The sequence below is a fragment of the Sycon ciliatum genome, chromosome 12 (genome assembly GCF_964019385.1).
Source record: "Sycon ciliatum chromosome 12, ocSycCili1.1, whole genome shotgun sequence".
NCBI classification, from domain to species: domain Eukaryota; kingdom Metazoa; phylum Porifera; class Calcarea; order Leucosolenida; family Sycettidae; genus Sycon; species Sycon ciliatum.
In genome coordinates this window covers 10,350,235-10,374,657 of record NC_088654.1, presented here as the reverse complement: position 1 = coordinate 10,374,657, position 24,423 = coordinate 10,350,235, and the positions used below count along the sequence as shown (strand labels likewise).

The window sequence follows — 24,423 nt, the reverse complement described above, 5'->3', positions numbered from 1 at the left end:
GCAGTTCCAAAGAAGGAAGTTCCTCGCGCATGCACGTCCGAACACGGACTGCACTGCATGCAACACAATGTCTGCCGGCTGCCGTGCACGTGCACAGCACGCGGCTACCACCCGTTGGTAGATCTAATACCGGTACACCAAGAGTCCATAATGGACTCTTGGTATACCTATACCGAGCACCTTACGTAGAGACTTACGTAGTCTAAGTGAAATACCGAGCACCTTACGTAGAAACTTACGTAGCATAGCGATGTCGTTTTTCTTGCCATGTGAACACAATAATAGAAAAGCTGACAGGATCGCTTTTCTAAATACTATTCCGCATGTGTTTTGATTTGCATCATAAGCATGATAGCCATGAAGCCAATGAATATTTCAAGGTTGTAATTTTACTGAAATGATCTACACTTTCTGCTTATGTCGAGCATATTTTGGTATATTTTGGCATATCTTTTTCCATATCTTGCTAAGCCTTTGGCATATTTTGTCTTCTCTCCTGATATGCGACGAGCATAATATGCTCTTTTTTAGCATATTTGGTCGAGGCCTAATTCGTGCTCACTTTTTTGTTGCTGATACACACTTTTCACGCTTAGTTCTTACTTGTATACCCTTGTTTTCAGCACACTTTTGTGAGAAATCGCACCTCGATATTCCAGTGCTGTCATTGTATCCTGCTACCCTATCTTGACTGCTATTATTATTTCCTTTGTTCTAATTTTGTTCTTTAGTACAACGGAGATTCCTGAAGAGTGCTGTACGAAAACTTGTTCGAATCACCTTTTTTTCCATCGCATGTTTCTTCTTACATGTATTTTTCCTCACCCTTTAGATTGTTTTTGCATCGTCTCCATCACTTACACTGTTTAACTTTATAAAGTAATTCAAATGTCACTTCAGCTCGTCCTACTTATTGCCATATTAAAATTGTTTTCTCCTCGACGAATATTTAAATACTAGTACATTTCACTGCTGTTGTTCTTGGTGGTATTTCTCTAACTTAGGTTTCCTATAATAGTTCAGTTTTGTTTCAGTGTATTTTAGTATAATGACAATTCCTGCTGAGAGTTGTACGAAAAAATGTTTGAATCCTAATCTTTCTCTACACTATTTCCTCCTACTTTCATCGTTCTATTGCACGATGGCGTCTCCACCGCTTTACATTGCATGAATAAAGTACACAAAAATCAAGGTGACAAATGTCGATTTAGCTTGTCTTATTGATTGCGGTTATCAAAATTATTGTCTCCTCGCCGTTTGTGTAAATACTATTGTGACTAATGCTACAATTCACCAGTGGGAGTTCCCAAATTGCTAGAGTGCTCACCACTGCAAGGATACAACAATACCACGAAGGCCACGAACACCACGAAGCATTTCTCCTGGAATGAAGCGGAATCACGCACACATTACCAGCTCGTCATGAAGACCTAAAAAGCACCCATGAAAGTTGTGACGTTCTAAAAATAGCCCCAGAAAGAGATGAAACAGTTCGTCCACTGATAAGTATTCATTTCTCAATCTGCGGACAGAACTGTTTCGTCCTTTGTGGACTCGTCAGCGCAGCACAGAGGAATGAGGCCGAACATGATAGCAATGGAAATAAAAATTTCCAATCAGGCCCGAACGTACCTTGCCAGAGTGCTCAAACTGACAAGTCAGTGAGCTCTGCATAACGCAAACAGCAAAGGCACTACCCCACGCAAGAGTGCTCAACTGCTATAAGAGCAGGAGCGAAATACTCAATCTGCGGACAGAACTGTTTCGTCCTTTGTGGACTCGTCAGCACAGCACAGAGGAATGAGGCCGAACCTGATAGCAATGGAAATGAAAATATTCATTTCTCAATATTTTACCGAGTGAAACGTTTGACATGCTTCTTGTGGCAGTTGAGAGTTTGTCACGCGGCCTAAAATCGGTAGAATATGTCAACGTCCCACCAGAGGCGGCAGTATGTTTGACGCGACAAGCTGTCACTAACTAACTTGTAGTGGAGTAATGGTAGTCGTATGAAAGCGACGCTGTATCTGTTCTGCACACGGTAATCGCTGCTGCACCGGCATCATTGCTCGTGAAGTCTACAAAAATTATCGAACCGTCCTGCACACCGATCGGTTCATTCTTTGTCAATTGATTCACGACCAGTTCGTGATAATAAACGTCTCTAGTGGCGTTAGTGTTGTTCTGTATTCTTTGAACCTGCTGGAGACGCCGGGAAGGGGACCGAGCTGGCAAACATGGGACGGACAACATTCGTCAGCCTCTCGGTAAGTGCAAGCATGTACATATGCATGTGCATGAACCATACATGATAGTACCGGACCTCAATGGGAAATGTTATACATTTGATGTGTGGTACCTATTTTTAGGTTGTGACCATTATACGAGGGTAACCGGGGAATTTATTTTGTCGCCAATATCTCTAACAACCTCGAGTCGCGTCGGTGGTGTGAATGTTGGCCAGAGAATGCATGCTGTTGAGTTCGAACTCAACTGAAGTGGTTCTGCACCAAAGAATCATTGCATTCATTGCTTCGTGCACGGTGTGTCACTAGCCCTATCCATCTCTGTATGCGTAGCTGAGCGGATATTTCTACGGACTTCACAATGGGCAAAGTGCACTGAAGAGTCCAATGATAGCTATCAACCAATATCAACAGCTACCAACTCCAAATGAAATGGTGGAGTGGGTGGGACATACCGGTGCCATGCGCTGCCGACCATAATGGTCTCGGCATCAATGCTGGATAGGCGGGATGGCGTGGGATCTTATGTACATGTACATCCATTCAAGTCGCTTGGGCTGAGTCCGAAAGGAACGAATGCTCTACTGTTGTACTGACTGATGCGCGAGATGCGTGATTTTGCCGATGGACACCAAGGATAACTTCATATCCCAGACGGTATGTGAATTATCTGCATTGCTTCCGTGCAAGGGCTTTGGAAAGAGATAGATAGATCCCAGCTTCCAACATTGGCACTGTTCGAGCCGTGGATAAGCTTGAGCTGGGTGTATCACGATTCGCGATCACGATCTACCTGTCACAGCGAACTGCAACGTCGTTGGCTGACAGGCGTAGAGAACCGCAAGCAAGCACATGTCATTGCATTTGTCACGTGCCGCATTTCTTTTCACCTTCTGTATAGCGTGCCTCAGACTCAGAGTCAGAGGGCATCATGAGCCTCCTGCGATGTTGGCGGTTTCTGAGGCTGCAGAGGAACGCAGTACTGAAAATTAGTTTGAAATCAGGTCGGGAGGGAGCATCACAATTGCTAGCATTGAGGGCATTACAGTATTCTAGGGACGTGTACAGTGGGGAGTCGTTACAGTGGGCTGTACATGCCTCGCCCGATTTTTATTGTTGCCTCTTGTAATTTGTTAATTTTGCATTGTTTTGAATTGTTTCTACTTACTGCCATGGCTGGCTATCGCCCTTCCCTCCATATTGGCCCATATTCCCTGGCAGCGGGAAGGTGAAAGAACAAAACTAAAGTGCATTCATTGCTGTATGGATGGTGCATCACTAGCCCTATCGATCACCGCATGGGTAGCTGAGCGGATCTTCCTACGGGAACTTACTATCGGCAATGTACACTGAAGAGTCCAATAATGGGTTTCCGGGCGTAGCAAGCAGCTACAAACGCCAAAGGAAATAGTGGGGTGGCTGGGACATACCGGTACCAAGCTCTGCCGACCATAATGGTCTCGGCATCAATGCTGGATATGCGCGTCGGCGTGGGATATGTGTACATCCATTCAAATCGCTTGGCCTGAGGACGAAGGGGATGAATGCTGTAGTGTCGTGCTGACTGATGCGCAAGACGCGTGATTTTGCCGATGGACACCAAGGATAACTTCATATCCCACACGGTATGCGAATTATCTGTATTGCTTCCATGTAAGGGCTTTGGAAAGAGAAAGATATAATAATTATTATTCCAGCTTCCAACAATGACATTGTTCGAGCCGTGGATAAGCTTGAGCTGGGTGTATCCCGATTCGCGATCACGATCTACTACCTGTCAAAGGGAATTGTATCGTGTTTGGCGACAGGCGTAGAGAATCGCAAGGGAGGGTTATGGCATTTGTCACGTGCCGCATTTCTTTTGACCTCCTGTATAGGGTGCCTCAGAGGGTCTCACTAGCCTGCTGCGACGTTGGCGGTTTCCCAGGCTGCAAATGATTTTCAAGGTTTTTCATTTTATGTACGGGTAATCAGGACCCTGCCGGCTGGTGTTCCTGTGCAGGTTCTGTGACGGGCTTCATCCCGTCCTCACCCCTGCTTGAAATAAATTAAAATCAATACCGGTAAACCGAAAAATAATACCAGCAATAAAAAGAACATCACGATTGAATTCTGTCCGTACGTACGTGCACGCATTCTTTGCATGCCATGACATCAAAAATAGACCTTGCGACTTTTTAGCTGTCAATCCTTCAGTCAATACAACGCAATACAAGGCAAGACCAGTCGTACAGGTACAGTGTTCGGGTGCTGCTACATAAGTATTAAATTTTGTATTGCATTAAAAAAATTCTGCGCCAAACAAGTGTTTGCCGTGGTGTGGATGTGTGTCGCCATTGAACAGCGTTATTTGAAGGACCTTTCACTCCTGGCTGGCTGCCTACTGGCTTCGCTCCTTGCGCGCTGCCTGATAACCATGTAGCTCGATGCATTGCATTGATCGCTTATTTTGTTTGAAGTCTTTATTCTCATGACAGCACCATCGCCAACAAGAGACAGGTTTATGAGACGGTGAGAAGCTGTGAGTGGGGCTGCGTGTGATACAGTTGTCATGTAATTTTCGCCACTTTGAATTTTACAAGTACATGTATGGGTGATTGTGAGCGCTGCATTAGCAGGAGCAGATTGGTATTGATTTATTATTTATTTGAATTCGGTATCTCAACAGTACAATGCACAACTTGGGAAGATCCAAATGACATAGATACATGAACATAAAAGTGGAGATTGAGTTAATCAGCAGGGAATAGATTTCTTGTTGGAAAGCAAGTCGAGAGGGAATATCGCGATTGCTAGCACGGAGCGCATTGTAGTATTCTAGGGACTTGTACAGTGGGGATTTTTCATAGTGGTCGGTTCTGTTGGGCGTCAGGTGCCAAGTGCGAGTGTGTCAAAAGTTTCCTAGAAAAACCTATAATGGGGCGTAACATGAGCGAGGTGTTGAGCATGTGTATGTGTTGTGGGGTATTTTGGTATTTTATGGAGTGTGCAAGAACCCCCAAGCCAAGAGGGGTGAGCTTTACTTAACGGCGAGAGAACGTTGTCGGCCAATTGATCCGTTGGAGCAGTGCTGAATGATTCAGAGGAGTGAAGAGGGGGAGCCGGAGGTATATTCTGGCCGCCTTGAGCTGGATTCGCTCAAGGCGGTCAAGGGCTGTGATTGAGAACGGGGTGCCAGCAATTAGGGTCTAGCGGATTCTGCCAGCAGAAAATTGGCAGAATTCGGTACTTTTTCTGGTAAGTTTCATGCATGTTGGTATGTGGATAAAGAAATGGAGCAGAATTCGAGGAATTGCCCGCCATAAGGTTTGTATGGTTCTGCCAATTTTACTGCTTTTCGAGCAGAATCTGCCACCTTTTCGAGCAGAATCCGCCGGTCGCAATGCATGCATTCAATTATAGGCAGGATACCGGTATGTGTTTGGTAAAATTAATGAGAGGGAGAGTGATTTATTGCGTAGAGTTGACTTGAGCCTAAAGAGAATATTTAAAAATGATTTTATGGCTTTCTTCAGCACAAAGTCAAGATGGGCTGTCCATCTGAGGTCGTGCTGAAAGATGATGCCGAGGTGGCGATGTTGCTGGACATTTCTGAGATGTACATTGTTTAGCTCTATGCGTGATGGTGAGGGGTGAGGTGTGGGGGCGATTTCCGTAGAAGGTGAGGATTACCGTTTATGCAGTTTTGCTGAGAAGGTGCCAGCCCTGCTACCAACCATCCGCGGCTGACACACTGCAGTTCGCAGTGCGAGGCAGAGCTGCTGGAACAGAGGAGGGTTGTGTCGTCGGCAAACTGGCTGCGGCTAGTGCTGGCATTCTCGCAAGCAGCAGGCAGGTCGATGGTGTGTAACAGAAACAGCAGTGGTCCCAGGACTTAGCCCTGGGGTACTCCTGCCGAGATGGGGAGGAAGGCTGAGGTTTTGATGTTGAGCCAATATTAATGTAGAAAGGAAATGGACATGGTGTGATGAAGATTTCACTGAAATCCATTGAGAGACACCAAAGTTACGGTCAATTGAATGCCATATGAAATTTACGACCAGGCTGCTACCTGAAGAGTAACTATCCATCACTTTAACTAGATACTATATACAGTCAGAAAGTGCAACACCTAACGTTAGGCACAAAACGGACAGCGTGCTGAGACATTCGACGTCCTGCCACCTAGCTTCGACACATCTCCGTAGCACTAACCAACAGCCATCCAACTCGGAAGGTTCAAGGTTAAGGAGAGACAAAAGAGGGGAAGGTAAGCGCAACAAAAACGAGCACAAGCTACAATCCCACCGGAACAAAGCACTTCAATAGTTACTGGACGATGACGAAACCCGTAAGAAAGTTGACAAAACGGTCTAGCTACATTTCGAAGCAGCAATGAAGTCCTGCCTGGGAACGGTTTTTCCAGCCGTGCTGCTACCCACAGTCAACTGGGAACTTGTGGCCAGGCACAAGGGGTACATGGTGTAACAGGTTTAATCAAACTTGAAAAGTAAGAGGCCTGGTTGAGCGTGCCTCGACCAGTTATATGCAAAATGTGATAGTATACATGTGGCAATGGCGCCAATGAAGGTGCTAATAGACAGGCGTAAGACGCATGAGGTGCGAGGGAGTGTAAAGTTATAGAGAACAGGGGAAAACTGTTACATCATCCCCCTCCTATGGAGAGGAAGGAGCTTATAACCCAAATGCTCAAGTGGAATAGAGTACAATAAGCGCAAACACGTGCGAGACGAAAAAAGGCTTCGCACTGAAGTAACACAATAAGACGACTGAAACTCCATGCAAATAAAGTGTAATAAGCTCAACAAATGTGTAAGGTGAAACTAGAAGTTCAACTGCAAAACTCAGCGGGCAGAAGCCAAGGTTTTGTACTTCTGAAGTGGAACAATGTCATTACCAGATTCATCCAACAAATAATGTTCAGGCTCCCAAGTGGCATCAGAGTAGCCTTGCCACTTGACTAGGTACTGAAGCTGATTCTGCCGGCGGCGGTGACTGAGAATGTTCTCCACCACATAGCGGGCATGACCATCAAGGTCCGTGATAGGCGGAGGCGTAGGCTGTCTCCTATTAGGAATAGCGTTCTTCTCGTAGGCACGGAGTGCCGACACATTAAATACCGGGTGACAGCGGCTGGTATGAGGCAACTTGAGCTTGTAGGCATTCGGGCCGACCACATGGGTTATAGGAAAGGGGCCAAACCACTTGGGGCGTAATTTATGGGATGGTCGGTCCCGAGCTTCAGGAGTCAGGAGGAAATCCCGGTAGACCATTACCAAATCTCCCACCTTCAGCTTTCCCTCGACCCTTGTCCGATCTGCATAGAAGGCCTGACGAGCTTGAGCTGCCACTAGCGCATCTTGTGAGATCTTGACCGCGTCTTGTCTTGCTTGCAACCAATCAGCTGAATCTCTGCCTCCCTGAATAGGGTTGAGGAAGTCGGGTGGCGCTCTGGGATTTAGACCGTAATTTAAGAAGAACGGTGTGTTTCCTGTAGATGATTGAGTAGCGCTGTTGATAGAAAACTCACAGAGAGGTAGGAGCATATCCCAGTTATCTTGTTTATGATTTACAAAAGCCCTCAGCACATCCTCTACTATTCTGTTTACTCGTTCAGTTAGGCCATCTGTCTGAGGGTGATTGGCAGTACTAAATGCTAGTTTCGTTCCTAAGCGATCAAACAATTCCTGAAAAAATGCTGCCGTAAATCTTGGATCACGATCACATACAATACTAGAACTCAAACCATGAAGTCGAAATACATGTTGAATATACAGATCAGCACTTCCTTTAGCGTCAATAGTAGAGGAAGTAGGTGCTAAATGTACACACTTTGTCAAGCGGTCTACAAATACATATATAGCATCATGACCTGTATCGGTCCTAGGCAAACCCATGATAAAATCCATCGAGATATCCGCCCACGGCTGACTGGGCACTGGTAAATTCTGCAAGAGACCAGTTTTTAGCTGGCCGCCTTTAACTCGTTGGCAGACGTCACATGACTTGACAAACGCCTTTACATCCAGTCCCATTCTGGGCCAATAGAAATATCTAGCGAGTCTGAAATAGGTGCGATCTCGACCGGGATGCCCCGCAGTCACACAGTCATGGTATTCTTGAAGCAGGGCGAGTCGGAGTTTGCTACTCTTTGGAATGCATAACCTGTTCTGTGGTGAAGATCTGAGATAAAGATAACCGGGTGTTTCATTTAGAAGGTAACGGTCGTGCAGATTGTCATGGCTTGAATTTTTCAGTCTCCTGATAATGGGAGCAAGATCCTTGTCGCACTTGTAACCGCTGACAATTAACTGCGCTAAGTCTGGATTAATCTCTAGGGTATGCTCTATGGCATTCAACTGAATGTTAGGAGGATAGGATGACCCGCCTATTTCAGAATCACTGAACAGATCTGGACGGCGTGAAAGCGGGTCGGCAATGTTTTTCTTTCCTGGTTTGTGAAAGACCGTAAAGTCATAGTCAGCTAAAAACTCTACCCATCTTGCCTCACGCTTGGTGAGAGTCGGTTTGGTTCGTAAATAGACAACACCCATATTATCAGTCATCAGGTCAAAGTGGCGGAATAGATAGATTCTCCAGCACTTTAATGCAAATACCACAGCCAACGTTTCCCTCTCGGCCGCAGTATAGTTGCGTTCTGCAGCTGACAGTTTCCGACTACAATAGGCTACGGGATGCAAATCCATATCTTCTCCCTGCTGCAGGAGCACACCCGCCACGGCAAAGTCACTTGCGTCAGTTTCTACCGTGAAGCTTTTCTCAACATCGGCCAGTTGCAACACTGGCGCCTCGAGTAATGCTGATTTTAGAGACTCGAATGCCTTCTGTCTAGCAGCGCTCCATTCAAAGCGTGAATTTTTTCCGGTGATTTCTTCTAATGGACGAGAGATGGTCGAGTGTCGATCTATGAACCTTCGGAAATAGTTTGCAAAGCCAAGAAACTTCCTCACATCAGTTACTGACGACGGAGTTGGCCATGTTTCCACAGCACTTATCTTCTTGGGATCAGGGGAAATTGATGTGCCGTTGATTTTATGCCCCAAGAAGAGAACTTCTCTCACGCCGAATTCGCATTTAGACTGTTTGCAATACAGCTCACTATTTCTAAGTGTTTCTAGAACTGTTTGAAGATGATGCTGATGATCTTCCCAGGTCTTGCTGAAAACTAGAATGTCATCCAAGAATACTACAACGAATTTTCGGAGATGCGGTTGCAGAATAGAGTTCATGAGTGACTGAAAGGTGGCCGGGGCATTAGTCAGCCCGAATCCCATGACTCTAAATTGGAAGTGGCCGAACGGCGTATTAATGGCCGTCTTAGAAACATCCGAGTCTTGAATTCTGATTTGATTGTACCCCGACCGCAAGTCCAACTTGGAGAAATATGCACTGCCCTGGATCGTGTCGAATAAGTCATCAATATTAGGAAGACAAGCTTTGTTTTTGATCGTAATTCTATTCAATTCTCGCCAATCGCACACCATTCTCAGAGTACCATCCGACTTTTTCACAAAAAACACAGGTGCACCGTATGGCGACTTACTTGGCTCAATGAATCCCTTCTCAAGTAATTCTGACAGCTGTGACTGGAGCTCGTCCATCTCTGGTTTCGGCAGGCGGTAGGCGGGTCGAGACGGTGGTCTGGCTCCATCTTCTATCTGGATTTCATGGTCGACTGGTCTCTTCGGTGGAAGCTCATTCGGCAGCTCGTCTGGAAATAAATCCTGGTACCTCTTGAGCAGGTTCTGGATGTCTTGTTGCTCTGATTCCTGGAGTTGTGGCCCGGAACGATTCTCCTCGTTTGCAGCAGTGACCCATGCAAGAAACCCCTCGGCTCCACTCCTCAGGGCATGACGAGCTTGTCGGCCACTGATAAACATGCTTTCCACAGATGGCCGGTCGGCTGTCGGCGGGTTAGCTGCAGGCAATTCGGCAACAAAGGGCTCACCGTCCAACTGAACTTCGTTCGTACGGAAGTTGATGCTGGGGTTGTTCCTTGTAAGCCACGGCTTGCCAAGAATAGCGTCGTAGCGAGTCAGGGGATACACAGTAAAGTGCTGTTCCTCACTGAAGCCCCCGACTGTCACCCTTAGCGTGCGTGTGGAAATCTGCGGGACCTCGCTGGTCGAGCCGTCCGCCAATGTTACGCTCAGCACTGCTGAGCTTGCATCCGTGTCAAGATGATGCTTTCGAACAAAACTGTCTGCAATGAAGTCATGCGTCGAACCGGAATCTATCAGCATCACTGCACGGCGACCGCCGATCTTTCCCTGTATGCGCAGTAGGTCGTGTTCAGGTTCATTGCCGACGCTGACGTTGCTGACATGACACCTTTCTGCAACGGGACAATTTCCTACAGCTATGGGTGTCTCCGGCTCCGTAGGTTCCTGGAGAGCAACGTCTTCAACCTCCAGAGCTCCGAACCGGTTAGCGACTGGTACCGGCGTGGGTGCTTGGGTCGTCGCCAGTAAGCGCACCCCCTTTCTTACTGGCGACCAGCGTTTGGGTAGCGCTGTCCACCCTCAGTACAGTCTTTAGCGAGGTGGCCTGGCTTCCTGCAAGCAAAGCAGTGTCCCATTGCTCGCAGTTGGACACGCTCTTGGTCCGTCAGCTTGCGGAGGCCCTGAGTCTGACCACGGAAGCTGGGCACGGAACGCGACTCTCTACTGGCTGGTGGCCCCGACGCCGGTGGCCCTGACGACTGCTCCACGGTGTTTGCTGCCATGACAGCTTGCTCCAGGGTACGTGGATGCTCACGCATGACCTGTCGCTGGATGTGCGGCACTAGACCCCTGACGAACAGCAGCGCTCTGGTGTGGTGGTCGATTTCCGGCACTTGCAGGCTGAGGCGAGTGAAAGCAGCAATGTATGCGTCCAGCGACCCGCGCTGCGCTGCGGAAATTAGTCCCATACGCGATGTTTCCTCGTTGTGCCGTGGTCCGTACACATCGCCAAGTGCCGCTTTCAGAGCAGGCCAGTCGGAAAACACTTGGTTAGCTTCCAATGCCGCTATCAACCAAAGACGAGCGTTTCCAGTCAAAAATCCTGCCGCGTAGTCGACCCTCTGTGCCGCATTTGGGAGCGCCAACGACCGTAGGGCCATGTCCATTGCAAACGTCCATTCTTTGAATGTAGCGGAATCTCCTCCAAACACAGGCGGCTCTTTCGTAAGGCGGGGTGTTGGCTCCCACGGTTCCGAGTTCGGATGTATCGTTCGGTTTCCTTGGCTAACGCGCTGAGCGGTCTTGATATCGTTTATCAGCCGAACGACGAGTACGAGGAGCGTAAGCAGAGCGACCAGAACACCTGCCAAAAGCAGAGTAGGAACCATCCTCTGCTACCAGTGTAACAGGTTTAATCAAACTTGAAAAGTAAGAGGCCTGGTTGAGCGTGCCTCGACCAGTTATATGCAAAATGTGATAGTATACATGTGGCAATGGCGCCAATGAAGGTGCTAATAGACAGGCGTAAGACGCATGAGGTGCGAGGGAGTGTAAAGTTATAGAGAACAGGGGAAAACTGTTACACATGGATGCAGCTAATGGGGTCGTTCTCAGCACTTGTGCCAGTGGTTGTGAGACTTACCCACTCACCCCCACCGTTAGGCGCTGCATCTGCCGCTAGGGTTTAACGGGTGTTAGCGGCCGTCGTGAGTTCCCTTCGGGAACGGACACGATAATTTACTTTTAATGCAGCACACCACCCAACTTGGGTGGCTCAGAAATATCAAAGATAAGTACAGAAGGGGAAGTCTCGTCATCGTCTGGTAACAATCGACATTCTTTGTTCCGGTGGGACTGTAGCTTGTGCTCGTTTTCGTTGCGCTTACCTTCCCCTCTTTTGGTCTCTCCTAACTCGTATCCATATGTCGCCCACCTGGATACCCCACTATCCTGCCACGGGTCAACATTCGGTTATTTTCGTCCTTCGTATTCGTCCCGGCCTCAAGCTGGAAATTGGCCACCTCCACCCCTCTTACCATTCAGTTTTAGTGCACCCACGCAGGCACACGCCCGGCTCACCGGACTTACAAGTGGAGCTGCTCTAACTCCTTACAATACAATAATCACCCAACTTATCCGGGGGATAGCATGATCATGACTATAATTATAGGGGAAAATCATATACCAGTATAATCATATGATTTGACAGCTTTTAGAGATATTGTATCTGTATCGTTTCCATAACTTAAAGAAGTACTCAATGTCACTTCAGCTAGTCCTCCTTGTTGCGATACTAAAATTGTTGTCACCTCGTGGAATGATCAGATTTCGTCTACTTTAGCTAACGGACTGCGGTCCGCAGATATGACAGGGCACGAAAGTGTTAGCAAACAGCCAGCCCGGAGTCATGACAGCGCTGACTTCTGCATCCATGACGTGGATTCCGATTTTGTATGGATCCATACACGTTCGGGTGGTTTCTTTCACAGAATAGTTGTAGATCTATATCCACTGCAGTCTGCTAATGGCAGGATTGGGCCTAGCCCTTGGCAGACACTGCTTTAAAAATGGCAGATTCTGCCAAACAGGAATGCGCAATGGAGTCTACGTCAAGTTCACCCTGAGTTCCGAAATTAGGTAATTGCTATCGCTCCACGATGGCTAGTAAACAGAAACAATAAGCCCTATTCGTGCTTCCATTAGTTTTCATTGGTATACGGTGCATTATAGGAGTCCTGGAGTATGGGATGCTGGTATGGGTGAGCGCAGCACCCTCCACATTAGCCAAGCTCACAGCCATCCAACGTAGGGCACTCCGCGTCATTGATGATGGCTGCTACCTGCCCAGCCTGGACATCCGTCGCTCTGTTGCTGCGCTCTGCTACCTGTTCAAGCTCCACTATCTGACTGGCCCTGCCATGATCACAGCCCTCCTACCCCTGCCAGCTCCAGCCCCAGCCCGGGCCAGCGCCCGAGCCAGTGTGCGCACAATTGCAAGCCACCATCCGTTCCAGCTGACCAAGACTGTCCCACCTCAGTCTCGGAACAATGTCCTTCAGCTCTTCCCTCACTATATGATTGACGCCTGGAATTTCCTCCCAGCCTCTATCCTCAGTGCTCGCCCCTCCCAGAAGTCGATGCAGACCTTCAAGAAGAAGGTCTATGACCACCTCATGCAGTCTGACTTGGACTGGGCAACCGACCGCCTCTAGCCTCCTCCGGGATTATGCCCCTGCTTTTCCCACCCCACGCCTAATTGTCGCCAATCCTAAGTACTGTAGCATGCTAGCCTCATGTGCCTGCCGGTGAGTTGTGTATTTTGTAAAAACAATATAAAAAATAAGCGAGAGGCGAGCCGCTAGCGCTGTTTACCTGCGACAAGAATTTGATTTTTCGAAAGACGTAAAAATTCAAGTCGCAGTGCGAAGCAACACGTCAAAAATCCACCTGCTCGTTATGGCGCCTCTGGTCATCTCTCTCTTCTGGCTCGGAGTAAAACACATCGCAATCTCACTGCAACATACCGTATGTTTTCTAAACAAAATACCAAGAGAGAAAGCGAATATTGAGCACGGTCCAGTTTGCGATAATTATATCTCCTATCTGAAACACCCTCCTCTACGTGCGACACGAGGCGTCCACCCAGCACATCCAATACTTCGTCATGGGCAGAGTGGATCTAAAAGTCGGGAATTTTTCCTGCACCTCGTAGCATGTAAAGGCAGCAATCGTATTTAGAAATTGACTTCTGATGCAGAGCACATTACTACATTAGATAGACGATACATGCACTACAGCTACAGTCATGCACATACATAGTCATTGTACAGTCGTGTCAACTGAAATCCGACCACAAATCAATGCGCTGGCATTGCAAAGAATCCGCACTAGGGACTTGCGAATAATGCCAGCATTCGGCAGAAACGGCATTACGGACAAGAGAGCAGAATTTGGCAGAACAGTCGCTTGAAAAAGCAGAATATCTACCCCGAGTCCTAAGACTCCTAACTTCTAGGCGTTTCCTTGCTCTCAGCAATTCCGGTTACTTCTTACTTTCTTACAGAGGTCAAAGTTCAAAGCCAACTGGTTTTATTGGAAGGCGAACAGAGGTCAAAGTGCAATGTATGTTTCAGCACTCACGCGATGCACCACGCATTGAAGATGGCAGTTCCTCAAATTCATTTTTATTATCCTTTGTAGATCAGGTGCAGCACCGTGTTCAAAAACACTGCTCAAAGGTCAGGCAGACAGTCCACTCCCCAGGCTGAATGTTCGCCAGCAGCTAAACCATCTGTGTGACGAGCTGTGGATTTCCCTGCGGACGGTACGCATTTTGTCAGTGTCCGAAAGAGGAACCTTTCTCAGTGTACTCCTAGCAACAATTAACAAGCAGCGCATTCTTTTCTTGACTTTAGCCGTGGCTTACAATTTTACAAAAAGAAGGAGGAGATGGTACAAGTCAATCTTGAAAAGCTTGTGGCCCTTTAAAGTTCCTTCGACAGTGTGTCGGGTATGGTCACAAGATCAGACGAGAAGATTCCGCGACGTTGCGAGCTTGAAAGTCAGAACACAGTGAAACTGTCTTCCATCAGACGCCACAAGGGTGTTACAGTAGTACTATGGTGTTAGATAAGAGCGTCCTATGCCCACCATTTCCACAATAGGTAAGGTCCTAGAACAATTACACTGGTTGGGATTCATTTGTTGATGCGTTTCCGTGCGTGAATTTTCAATCTACAACGAACTTTCACAAGATTTCGTCCTCCTCTGTCAGACAGTCTAATGATGTGCTCAAACCCTGCGTAACGTATGTTTTAACGACGGGAAATTTTAGCGATTTGGTCTTTTAAGGTGGTCCTTTTTACTACATTTTCAGCTCACAGAGATGCTCAGAGACACAGTTTCAACACGGTAGTACCATTGCAAAGCATTGGAATTGCAGAATATCGGGCTAAACACAACAGCACGATCATACTAGTAATAGAACAGCATCACGCTTACAGTTATGCATGGCATACAACTTCAAGAGAACAGAATACAACACTGCAAAAAAAAAGGAATGCAAAACTGCAAGAAAACGGAACCCAAAACTGCAATAGAACGGAACAAAAAACTGCAAGAAACAGAGTGCTAAGCTGGAAGAGAAGGAAAAGGAATGCAACTTCAAGAGAAAAGAGCCGAGCACTTCAAAAGAGCTGAATGCACAGCAGCAAGAGTGTTAAAAGCATGTACGTCTCACTCTACCTCCACAATAGTTTCAGCCCTCTCAAATCCAAGCCTCAGGCTCCAGGACGTTTGGAGACTGGCAATGGCGTCAAGCAGTCACCTGGTGTGCTGCGGCATCACTGTGGAGGCTTTCAAGTCAACCTTGACATTCTCCAGCTCCAATCCAGCGTCCAATGCCTCGTTAACTTCAACCGCATGCCACTCAGAGAACTGGCGCTTCATGTCGGCTTTGAACACATTGTTCACGGCAAGATCCAATGGGTGCTGCTCACCGGTACAGCCTGCAGAGATGAAGATGCGACGGATGTTGTTGTCTTCAGCTTCTATCCTACAAAGTCACATCGGTAAGCTGCAAACGCGTTATAAATCATAAGAGCTGGCTGTGACGGCTTGTCATGAGCCTCACGCCATGACGCACGCACGGCACGATCACAGCATCGACGTACTCAAGCATTGTCTGCTCTGTACTCCAGTGCGACACACTTTGAGAAACATTCCATTCATCCGGGAAGGTCACTTTCGGGTGGCACATCTTCGTCTTCCTCTCGTACAGCACCTGGGATGGCAGAAGACATCCGGACGCAGACACAGCCAGAAGGATTGTTATCTCTTGTTTGTCGTCATTCCCCGCCACCGCGACTTGTTTGCTCCCCTTCTCTGCTCGAGTCCAGGAGCTTACTGGTACCAGCTTCATGCCAGTCTGATCCCAATTGACAACCAGCTCAAGTGGAATCGAGTTCGTAGTCACTGCCTCCTTTACTTTCTCCAGGAAAACAAGTTTCGGTGCCGGAAATTAAGCAGGCAGTTTTCGAGCATCCTTGGTGGCCTTCCGCTTCACAAATCCGTGACGCTGACGAAAGGAGTTGGCCAAGTCATTCGTGAGGACAACTGTTTCGCTGTTTTCTCTCAACAGCGAGGGCTACCGGTGCGCGACGATTTCCTTCGCTCCAGCGATGATGATACGTGTGCTGACGCAGCCACCGGCTTGTCGGAAAGCCTTTTGCGTATTTGGCTACTTCACCGTCCAGGTCACCAAGCAGCTGTGAGCGACCCCCAGCTACGTGAAGGAGAGTTGTTACCAAGCCATGAAAAGTCTTTCTATCGGTACACAACATTGACAGCCAAATTTGTATAGACCCAAACCGATCATCAGCGTTGATTGTTCACTCGAAATATGTTTGTGGAAGGAAACTGGCCTGTTGAAGTTTGCTCTGAGGCCAGAGTCAATCAAACTCGCAGGGCGAAGCAACACGTCAGAAACTCACCTGCTCGGTATGGCGCTTCTCCTCATCGCAGAGCCCTGAAATTTTGGCTCAGAGTATAACACATCGTAGTCTCACTGTAACATATGTTTTCTAATCAAAATACCAAGAGACAAAGTGAATATTGAGTCCGTTCCGGTTTGCAACCTTTGTCCTATTTGAAACCGTCGCCTCTACACACTAAGTGTTCTGCTTTGTGAATACTTCGAAATACTTCGAATGCATGTGCCTTTGTGGCATTTTTGGTCTTAGCGGCAAGCAGATTGTATGGTGTAACAGACAGTTTGTCCATACAATATCACTCTACTCTTTTCTTTCATGCTCAGGGTTACCGTCTGTTAGCAATTGCTTTGGCGAGCATCACTGCTTTCTCTGCCTCAGCACTGGCATCCTGCAGCACGTGTTCGTGCTATGGCACCAACGTGAATTGCTATTCGATCCCTGTGTCAAGTGTGACGGTATTTCCAACCAACACCACCAACTTGTAAGTTACGGCCAGCAATCAAGGACATCTGGGAGTTGTAATTTTTGTACTCTTCTGAGGTGAGATTTTTGGCAAGGGCCAAGCACAGGGAAAAAGCCTTCTGCCGAAAAAGCTGAAGAAGATGGTTATTTATAAGAAGAAAACAGGACCAAAGAGCTACAAGTTGCGCTATAATATCCACTAATACCACCCGTTACTTTACAACTAGCTCATGCGATAACATTGCACGACACTGACCGACGGTACTGACGTTGTACAACTAACTGGCTAACAGCTCTAGCACATCTTGGATGCGCACTCCAACAGCCTTCCAACTTGGAAGGTTCTAAGTTATGGAAATAGCATTTGGTCCTCATTTCTTCTTTATAAATACATCCTTGGCTCCCCACCCGAGTCTACTAAATGGTTATTGCTTGATCCTTTGATGTAATATTTGTAGCTAGTCAAAGTTAGTTGCTGTTTGGAGTAGACACACGGAAATCGACTATCTACTGCATGACTGTACTGATGTACTCGTGTACTCAGGCATGCAGGTTTACTCATATTTTAGCTGTTTCACCGGAACGGATGCTGCTCTGCGGCCCTAGGTAAACATTACCTGTGCTCATGGAGCAGCTGAAAAGGACCACTATGATGTCTTGTTCCCGGTTTGAAAGTGGATAGACGACTTTCGTGCCTTGAAAAAGTAGTAGACAGCGATAAAGGTATGTCTGAAGCTGTTTAGGAGTGGTCCTCACGTATTTTGATGGTAATAGACAATTATTTAATCATTCTACATCTACCTTCACTGATGAGCTATGTATTAGCGAAACAGCTGTCTGAAGGAATAAATGTTAGCAATATCGTCGACGGAAGTGTCCTCGCAGTGGTGATGGTTGTGTGCAGGATGGTCTAGTCGGCTGAGAGCGCAGTGTAGTGGTGGAGGTGATACCAACATTTGTCTTCAATGACCGAGAGCTCAGTCCCACCTTGTAATAATATGATATGTGTACCGCTAGAGTGCCATTCAGAGCACACGAGAAGTTCATCGAAACGGCAAGACAGCACTATTCCTAAAACTCAAGTTCGTCAGGCAAAATAGCACGTCATCGTACATTTGAAACCAGCGGGAAGAAGATGACGACGTCCACTAATTTAGTATCTGTGCCCACGAATGTGCTGTGTGTGTGACTTTGTGTGCCGGCTATGACATCAAACCTTGTGGTTCCATACCTAGCATGTAGGTCAGAACCATCCTGCAAAGTTTGAATGATGTAAGTAGAACGATCGTGCCGCCAACCATAAATTTTGAAATTCTGTTCGTAGTATACCTTCCACCAGTGAAATTTCGAATTTCATGCTGAGAGGGGTAGCTTGCAACCTCGATATGGCTTGTTCCAGGCATGCTGTGAATCGAGAACCTGTTGAAGTAGTGGCGGGGAGCTGCCCTGCAACTGCTACAAACAAAAAATGATTCGATCTGGGAAAGCGTGAGACCGCAAATCTCGGTTGAATTTTGAGTGTTTAAAGCCTTTTAGACGAAGGTGGAGTTCTGTTTGGAGATGGACGTCGCGGCAAAGGACATGGTTTCCGACTTCTGGCGTCTGGTGAAGCCAGGGAATATTTGTCCATTCAGGTAGGCAGCCTAACCATTGGTAAGCTCGTGTTTAGATCGCGTTCTGCTCGATGCGGTAGATCACAAACAATTTTTATATCGCACAAATTGAGCTCTGCATCGTGCGTACAGTATTTATATTCAGAAAATCGCAAAAAGTGTTTCTGACTCTCTGTGTGGCCGTCCTATGCCACAAGAAACTCCAATCAGGCTCCTATGTCCTCTGCCTTCTTGATTGAAGGTCCACTTCGTTTGAACAACGAACACAACAATCGAGGACGGCTTTGCAATGAAAATACAGCTATACTGGGGCTGAAAAAAAAGAAGAAAAACGTGCTCAGGATGAGACTCGAGTACACGCGTACTCTCCCAGCAGGTTCTGTGGATGTCGCTCATAGATGCGTAATTTCGCGTCACGTGTGTATGGATGTTTGCTCCTCTTTGAAGAATAGTAACAAACTTCTCATGGTTCAAGCTTTCCAAAAAGCAAAATAATAGTACCGAGGGGAAAACCAAAGTTGCAATCAACACGGGATGTGGTGCTTCTCAGACTGAGATCAAGTCGGTAAACTTCGTTTTCTTCTAAGCTGAGGCGACTGCCAGTCATTTGAAGGCAAAGAAAGCAAAAATTAATTACAAAGGAAAAGGGCTGTTCCGCTTGGATTTCAAGTGCACTGCCTAAATGGGGTACTTGATTAGAAACGAGAGAGCTTGGAAGCTGAGGGCCCTACGCTATGCTTTTTTGCCTTGATGACCTAGGCAACAAAAAAAAGCATAGGGATGTTATAAATTTTTCATTTCTCCTATTTTTTTCTAGGCATAACCTGGGATTCAAACCCGCACAATTGCCCTACCTGCATTGCCCGATACACTTCGCATACATACTCATTCTTCCAAGTTGCTTCACGTTTTGATCTTGCATTTGAAAGCCCTATTTGAATATTGTGGGCAGCTGTCTTTGATGGCACGGTACGGTACGGGACAGATACGGGATAGTGCCAGACGGAGGTCCGTCCGCCACAAACACCAAATTAAAGCTGTGTGGACCCTGGCTAGCGCCAGACGCTACTGAAGTAACGTCTTCTGCATAGCTACGGGAATAAACATTATTGACTTAACCCCTTTTTTCACAAATTGGATGGGTCAAAGTTTTTTCGAAATAGGATGATTGCTACGGCTGTAGACGGGAGAGGGACTACCTTCAGCCTCGCTCAATTTGCTTCTGTCTCGTTCTCTCCAAATTTGCCCTCCCCACCCTTCCCACCTATCCCACTGCTCTATTCCTCTCACTCTCTCTCTCTTTCGCTCTTTCTCTCCCTCTCTCTCTCTCTCTCTCTCTCTCTCTCTCTCTCTCTCTCTCTCTCTCTCTCTCGCTCTGTCTGTCTCTTTCTCTCCCTGTATGCGGGACTCCGTTTATTGAGGTGCGATGACATTTATTCTCTTTATCTTATTATTTCTTTTCTATCATTTCCCCCTGTGAGTTCCTATCAGTTGCTGTGAACACCTTGAGTGGAGAGCGTTTGCTCGAGCTTTGAACCCGGGTTCTTAATCCACCATTCCCAGTTCGCAAGGCTGGGCGGGGTTGTGAGCAGCCTTTCATTTTATCTTTCCTAATTATTTCATATTATTTATGCTTTTCATCTCATTACAAAAATTCTGCACTTTTTTCTCGATCTGCGCAAAAATCTAGACTGACAACCTGCTTGGTAAATCATGCACCTGCTTTCAGGCGTAAAAACCCTGTTGAAGAGGTCTCAGTCCTCATTTGTTAGACTTACCTGTCTTTATAAATGTAACTTACTCCCTCTCTCTCTTTCTCTCTCTCTCCCTCATTCTCTCTCTCTCTCCCTCCCTACCTCCCTCCTTCTCTCCCTCTCTTTCTTTCTCTCTCTCTCTCTCTCTCTCTCTCTCTCTCTCTCTCTCTCTCTCTCTCTTTCTTTCTCTTTCTCTCTCCCCCCCCCCACTCTCTATCTCTCCATTTCTCTCTTTCCCTACCTCTCTCTATGTAGCTGTAGCTGTCTCTGTCTTTGTCTCTTTCCCTTACCCTTACATTGACCCGCCGCTATTTTTCTGTGTTCAGCACTCTTTATAGAACCTCCGTATCAATTGTCCAAGATTACGGACGGTTTCCCAACCTTCATTACCTGTAAGACAATGTTAAAGTATAATGGTAATTGAATACAATAGTGCAGACATTTATAAAAGAGATAGATTCTAGCAATGTCCTTAGATCATTCTGCTACCGTTCGGTCCAATGCTTCGTCTGGATTCGTGACCAACATTTAGCAATGGGACATGCTGACGGATACATGCATCCAGGTGCTGAAGGATCTTGTACGACTTAGCAGTGAACGATTCCCGAACAATGTACAATCCAGTGATGCTACTTATCCTTCTGTTTTATTGGTTGGGGGTTGCTTGTAATTCATCTGAAGAGAATGCCTGAAAACTGGTTCATACATTTCGGAGTCCATATTGATGATGGTGGTGAAGGATAGCTTGAGATTTGTAGTTTTTCTTTCCCTGATAAGCTACCTGTCTCCAAAAATTTTATTTATTTGTGTGCCTCCAGCGATTTACGAAACAACCAGCTCACCTCAGTGGATGAAGACCAATTTGAAAACGCCACGAAACTCGAGGTTCTGTGAGTACAGGAATGGCCATCCGTTACCCTTTCACTGCGTAACTCTATGCATTCTCTGCTTGAAAAGGGACACTGCGCTCCGCCATAGCACACCGCTCTAAATTTGAGCATGTGACAAGTCTAACATATTCCATTCTACGTGATTCAAGATCACCAAAATACATTACCAATCAAGCATGGATATCCCATAGATTGTGAGAACTTTGGGTATCTTTATGCTAGCGATTTTTCTCTCAGTTCACTTCTCTAACTGAACTAGGGGTGAAATGAATATTTATTTATATTTTTTATATATCGAATGTTCGTTCGATAAGCTCAACGGACGAATATTCGTTAAGATTAACGAGTACGAATACTGCATGCATGCCAAACTCTCGCCATCGTCCTCTTCCTCATCAGCATCGCCAAATTCTTCGTTGCCACCTGGCGAATCGTGATCTTATCCGCTGCTGCCGATATCAGCGGCAGCGCCAGTAAATTCATCGTCGCCAGCAAGTACAGCAGGTAGTCCGTAGTGTCTCAGCCTCCGTGAACCAACGACGACTCTCCATGTTGAAGACAAAGCTTGATTTAATGAAGCTTAATGAAGGAGAACCAAACTCAAGCTAACTTCAAAGCACAGATTGAGTGCCTACAGCCATTAGTGAAAACAAGTGTTGCACGACGATGCAAGGGCCGATTTTTGATCTGTAAAAAGGACACGCCAGCTGAGCGTGATAGCTATCGCAGAAGATAAATGAAGTTCCACGGAATCGCCAGTTTATTAGTGTAAGCCCGCTTGAAATCTGCTTAAGTGGTTCCAAATCGTGACAATTTGATGTGCAGCTTCAAATGCATTTTTCAGTTTTTTCTAAAGCCTCGTTCACATTCGACGGAACTCTGACGGTACGGTACATAAAGACCTGTCGGGAAGGCTGGGGTGAGCTGTAAAATCTTGTACTATTCGTACGACACGACATGCCGCAGCCATTGCGTCATTCAACAGCGAACAGCGCGAGTCATAAGGCACGGTCCGTTACGGGGTGACTTTTGGATGACTTCTTTTCAACTATTTCTAATTGAATGAAGCGGGATCATGTTCACAATACAAGTTTTTCATGAAGACCGAAAAGTAGCTTCGAAAAGTGTGCCATTCAAATTGTAGCAGTGGTGAGGCTTCCTGCAGCTTCATTCATAGGAAAAAAAATGGTTTCAGAGCAGCCTCGCTCTCTTCCCATTGGGAAGTGCAGTGTTCGAAATGCTAAAGATTTCCAAGTACGAATCGGGTGTAGTCGGCGCATGATGCTGTCTCCTGTGTCACACTCAAAATGGAGCCGTTTCATACGCTTGGGTCCCCTTCGTTTTTTACAGGACGTAAGCCTCTTTTACGGGCGAAAAACAAGACGTAGATATGTAAAAGAAAACAGAAAAAGGGCCTTACCCTGTCTTGCCAGTTACGTGAACATACGGGGTTCAACTCTTCCCGTAGCTACCCGATCCTTACGGCAGAACGGTTGTCTTCACATTGGGCGCCATCAGACTGTCCCGTCGCTTCCCGTCGATCCTTACGTCTCGTCCCGTCGCGCCCCATCGATCGAATGTGAACTAGGCTTAAGTTTGGTATGCAGCAGGGAGTAGTACAATACGCACACTATCGTACTACTCCCTAGTGTGCAGCGAGCTACAATATAAGCACCCTTTTCGCGTGTGCTGGGCCACACAACTATTTTATGCGTGAATATATCTGCGGATTTCCAACCATACTGTCGTGTATTGGAAGACCCTGGAAATCCTGTCACGATTGTATTCTTTCCTACAGCATGAAACCGTCTTCAAATACATGAAACATGAACACATAGTGATACTACATGTCAGTCGTAAACGAACGAATATTCGCTCGATCGTTCGTTACCAGAAAGAATATTCGGATAGTCAATATTCGTACTCGTTTCACCACTAAACTGAACACAATGAATTTAAACTTCTCCTATTTAAATGGAGTATGCTCTTTTGTTTCTGTTTTCAGCGCCCTAGACGAAAACAGTTTCAAGTCGTTTCCACCCAAGCTTCTATACAAACTTGTGGACCTTCGTCTTTTGTGAGTAGAAGAGTGCACATGCTTCATAGTTCTCTATAGCGCATACATACATTCACATACACTCATGCACACCCGCACACATTCATGCATACATGCAGGCACACTCTCTCTCTCTCTCTCTTTCTCTCTCTCTCTCTCTCTCTCTTTCTCTCTCTCTCTCTCTCTCTCTCTCTCACACACACACACACACACACACACAAACTCACCTCGCAATATCCTATCCCGCAGCGTGATGCGGTGTGGAGCACGTAGCACTCACGCCAATGTCGGCTGACGCAGCTGGTGGCGCTGGTGCCATACTTGGCTGCGACAGAAGAGAGGCTCCAAACTCGTCTGTGATGGCAGAACGAATTTCAGCTGGAATAAGTTCGCGAATACCTTCAGAGCCAAGGTGACCGGGGGATCGGCGAGCACCTCGCACGTATCCACAGTTGGTCCAGCAGAGTCGTTTGCTGAAGGGTGAGGAGTTGGACCCAGTTTTTCTCGCTCAATGGCATCCAGCAATCTCTGAACCAGAATGGATTTCTTTCCGGTGGTCAGCAACCTCGATCGTCCAGCTCGGCTCGCAGTTCTGCCACCCGCATCCAATGCACAATAGATGACATTGTTTCAGGCACCAACAGTACGAGCTGAACACAATCGAATTGTCAACACAACCGAAATGGCTGGCTAATTAGTTATTCGAAGCTGCCACAAGCTAGAAGCCAAACTGAGGGAGCTGAGAACGCTGAAAATTTGATGCTGGCACAAGCTAAAAGTCACCACTAATTAGATTTTGAAGTGAAGCCAACAGCAAGAGAGAAAGAGAAAGTTCAAAGCAAGCAGTTGTGCAACGTCAGGCTAAGCGCGCCCAAATCCATGCGCTGGCAGTGTGAGTGCAGGGCGCAAAAGTTAAAAGGAAGCAATTGTGCGACGTCAGGCTAAAC

The 24,423-nt window shown here is 46.8% G+C and overlaps 1 protein-coding gene across 1 annotated transcript in view; it reads left to right on the top strand.

The window, feature by feature from the left end:
• Positions 1 to 2,062: 2,062 nt before the first annotated feature.
• Positions 2,063 to 24,423, top strand: part of LOC135828454 (protein slit-like) — a 60,178-nt gene continuing 37,817 nt past the window's right edge. Inside the window, exons 1-5 of the mRNA XM_065340903.1 lie at positions 2,063 to 2,267; positions 17,025 to 17,182; positions 20,857 to 20,922; positions 21,349 to 21,420; positions 23,426 to 23,497. Coding sequence (XP_065196975.1) covers positions 2,238 to 2,267; positions 17,025 to 17,182; positions 20,857 to 20,922; positions 21,349 to 21,420; positions 23,426 to 23,497 — 398 coding nt within the window. The 5' untranslated portion in view covers positions 2,063 to 2,237. The remainder of the gene's footprint in view (positions 2,268 to 17,024; positions 17,183 to 20,856; positions 20,923 to 21,348; positions 21,421 to 23,425; positions 23,498 to 24,423) is intronic.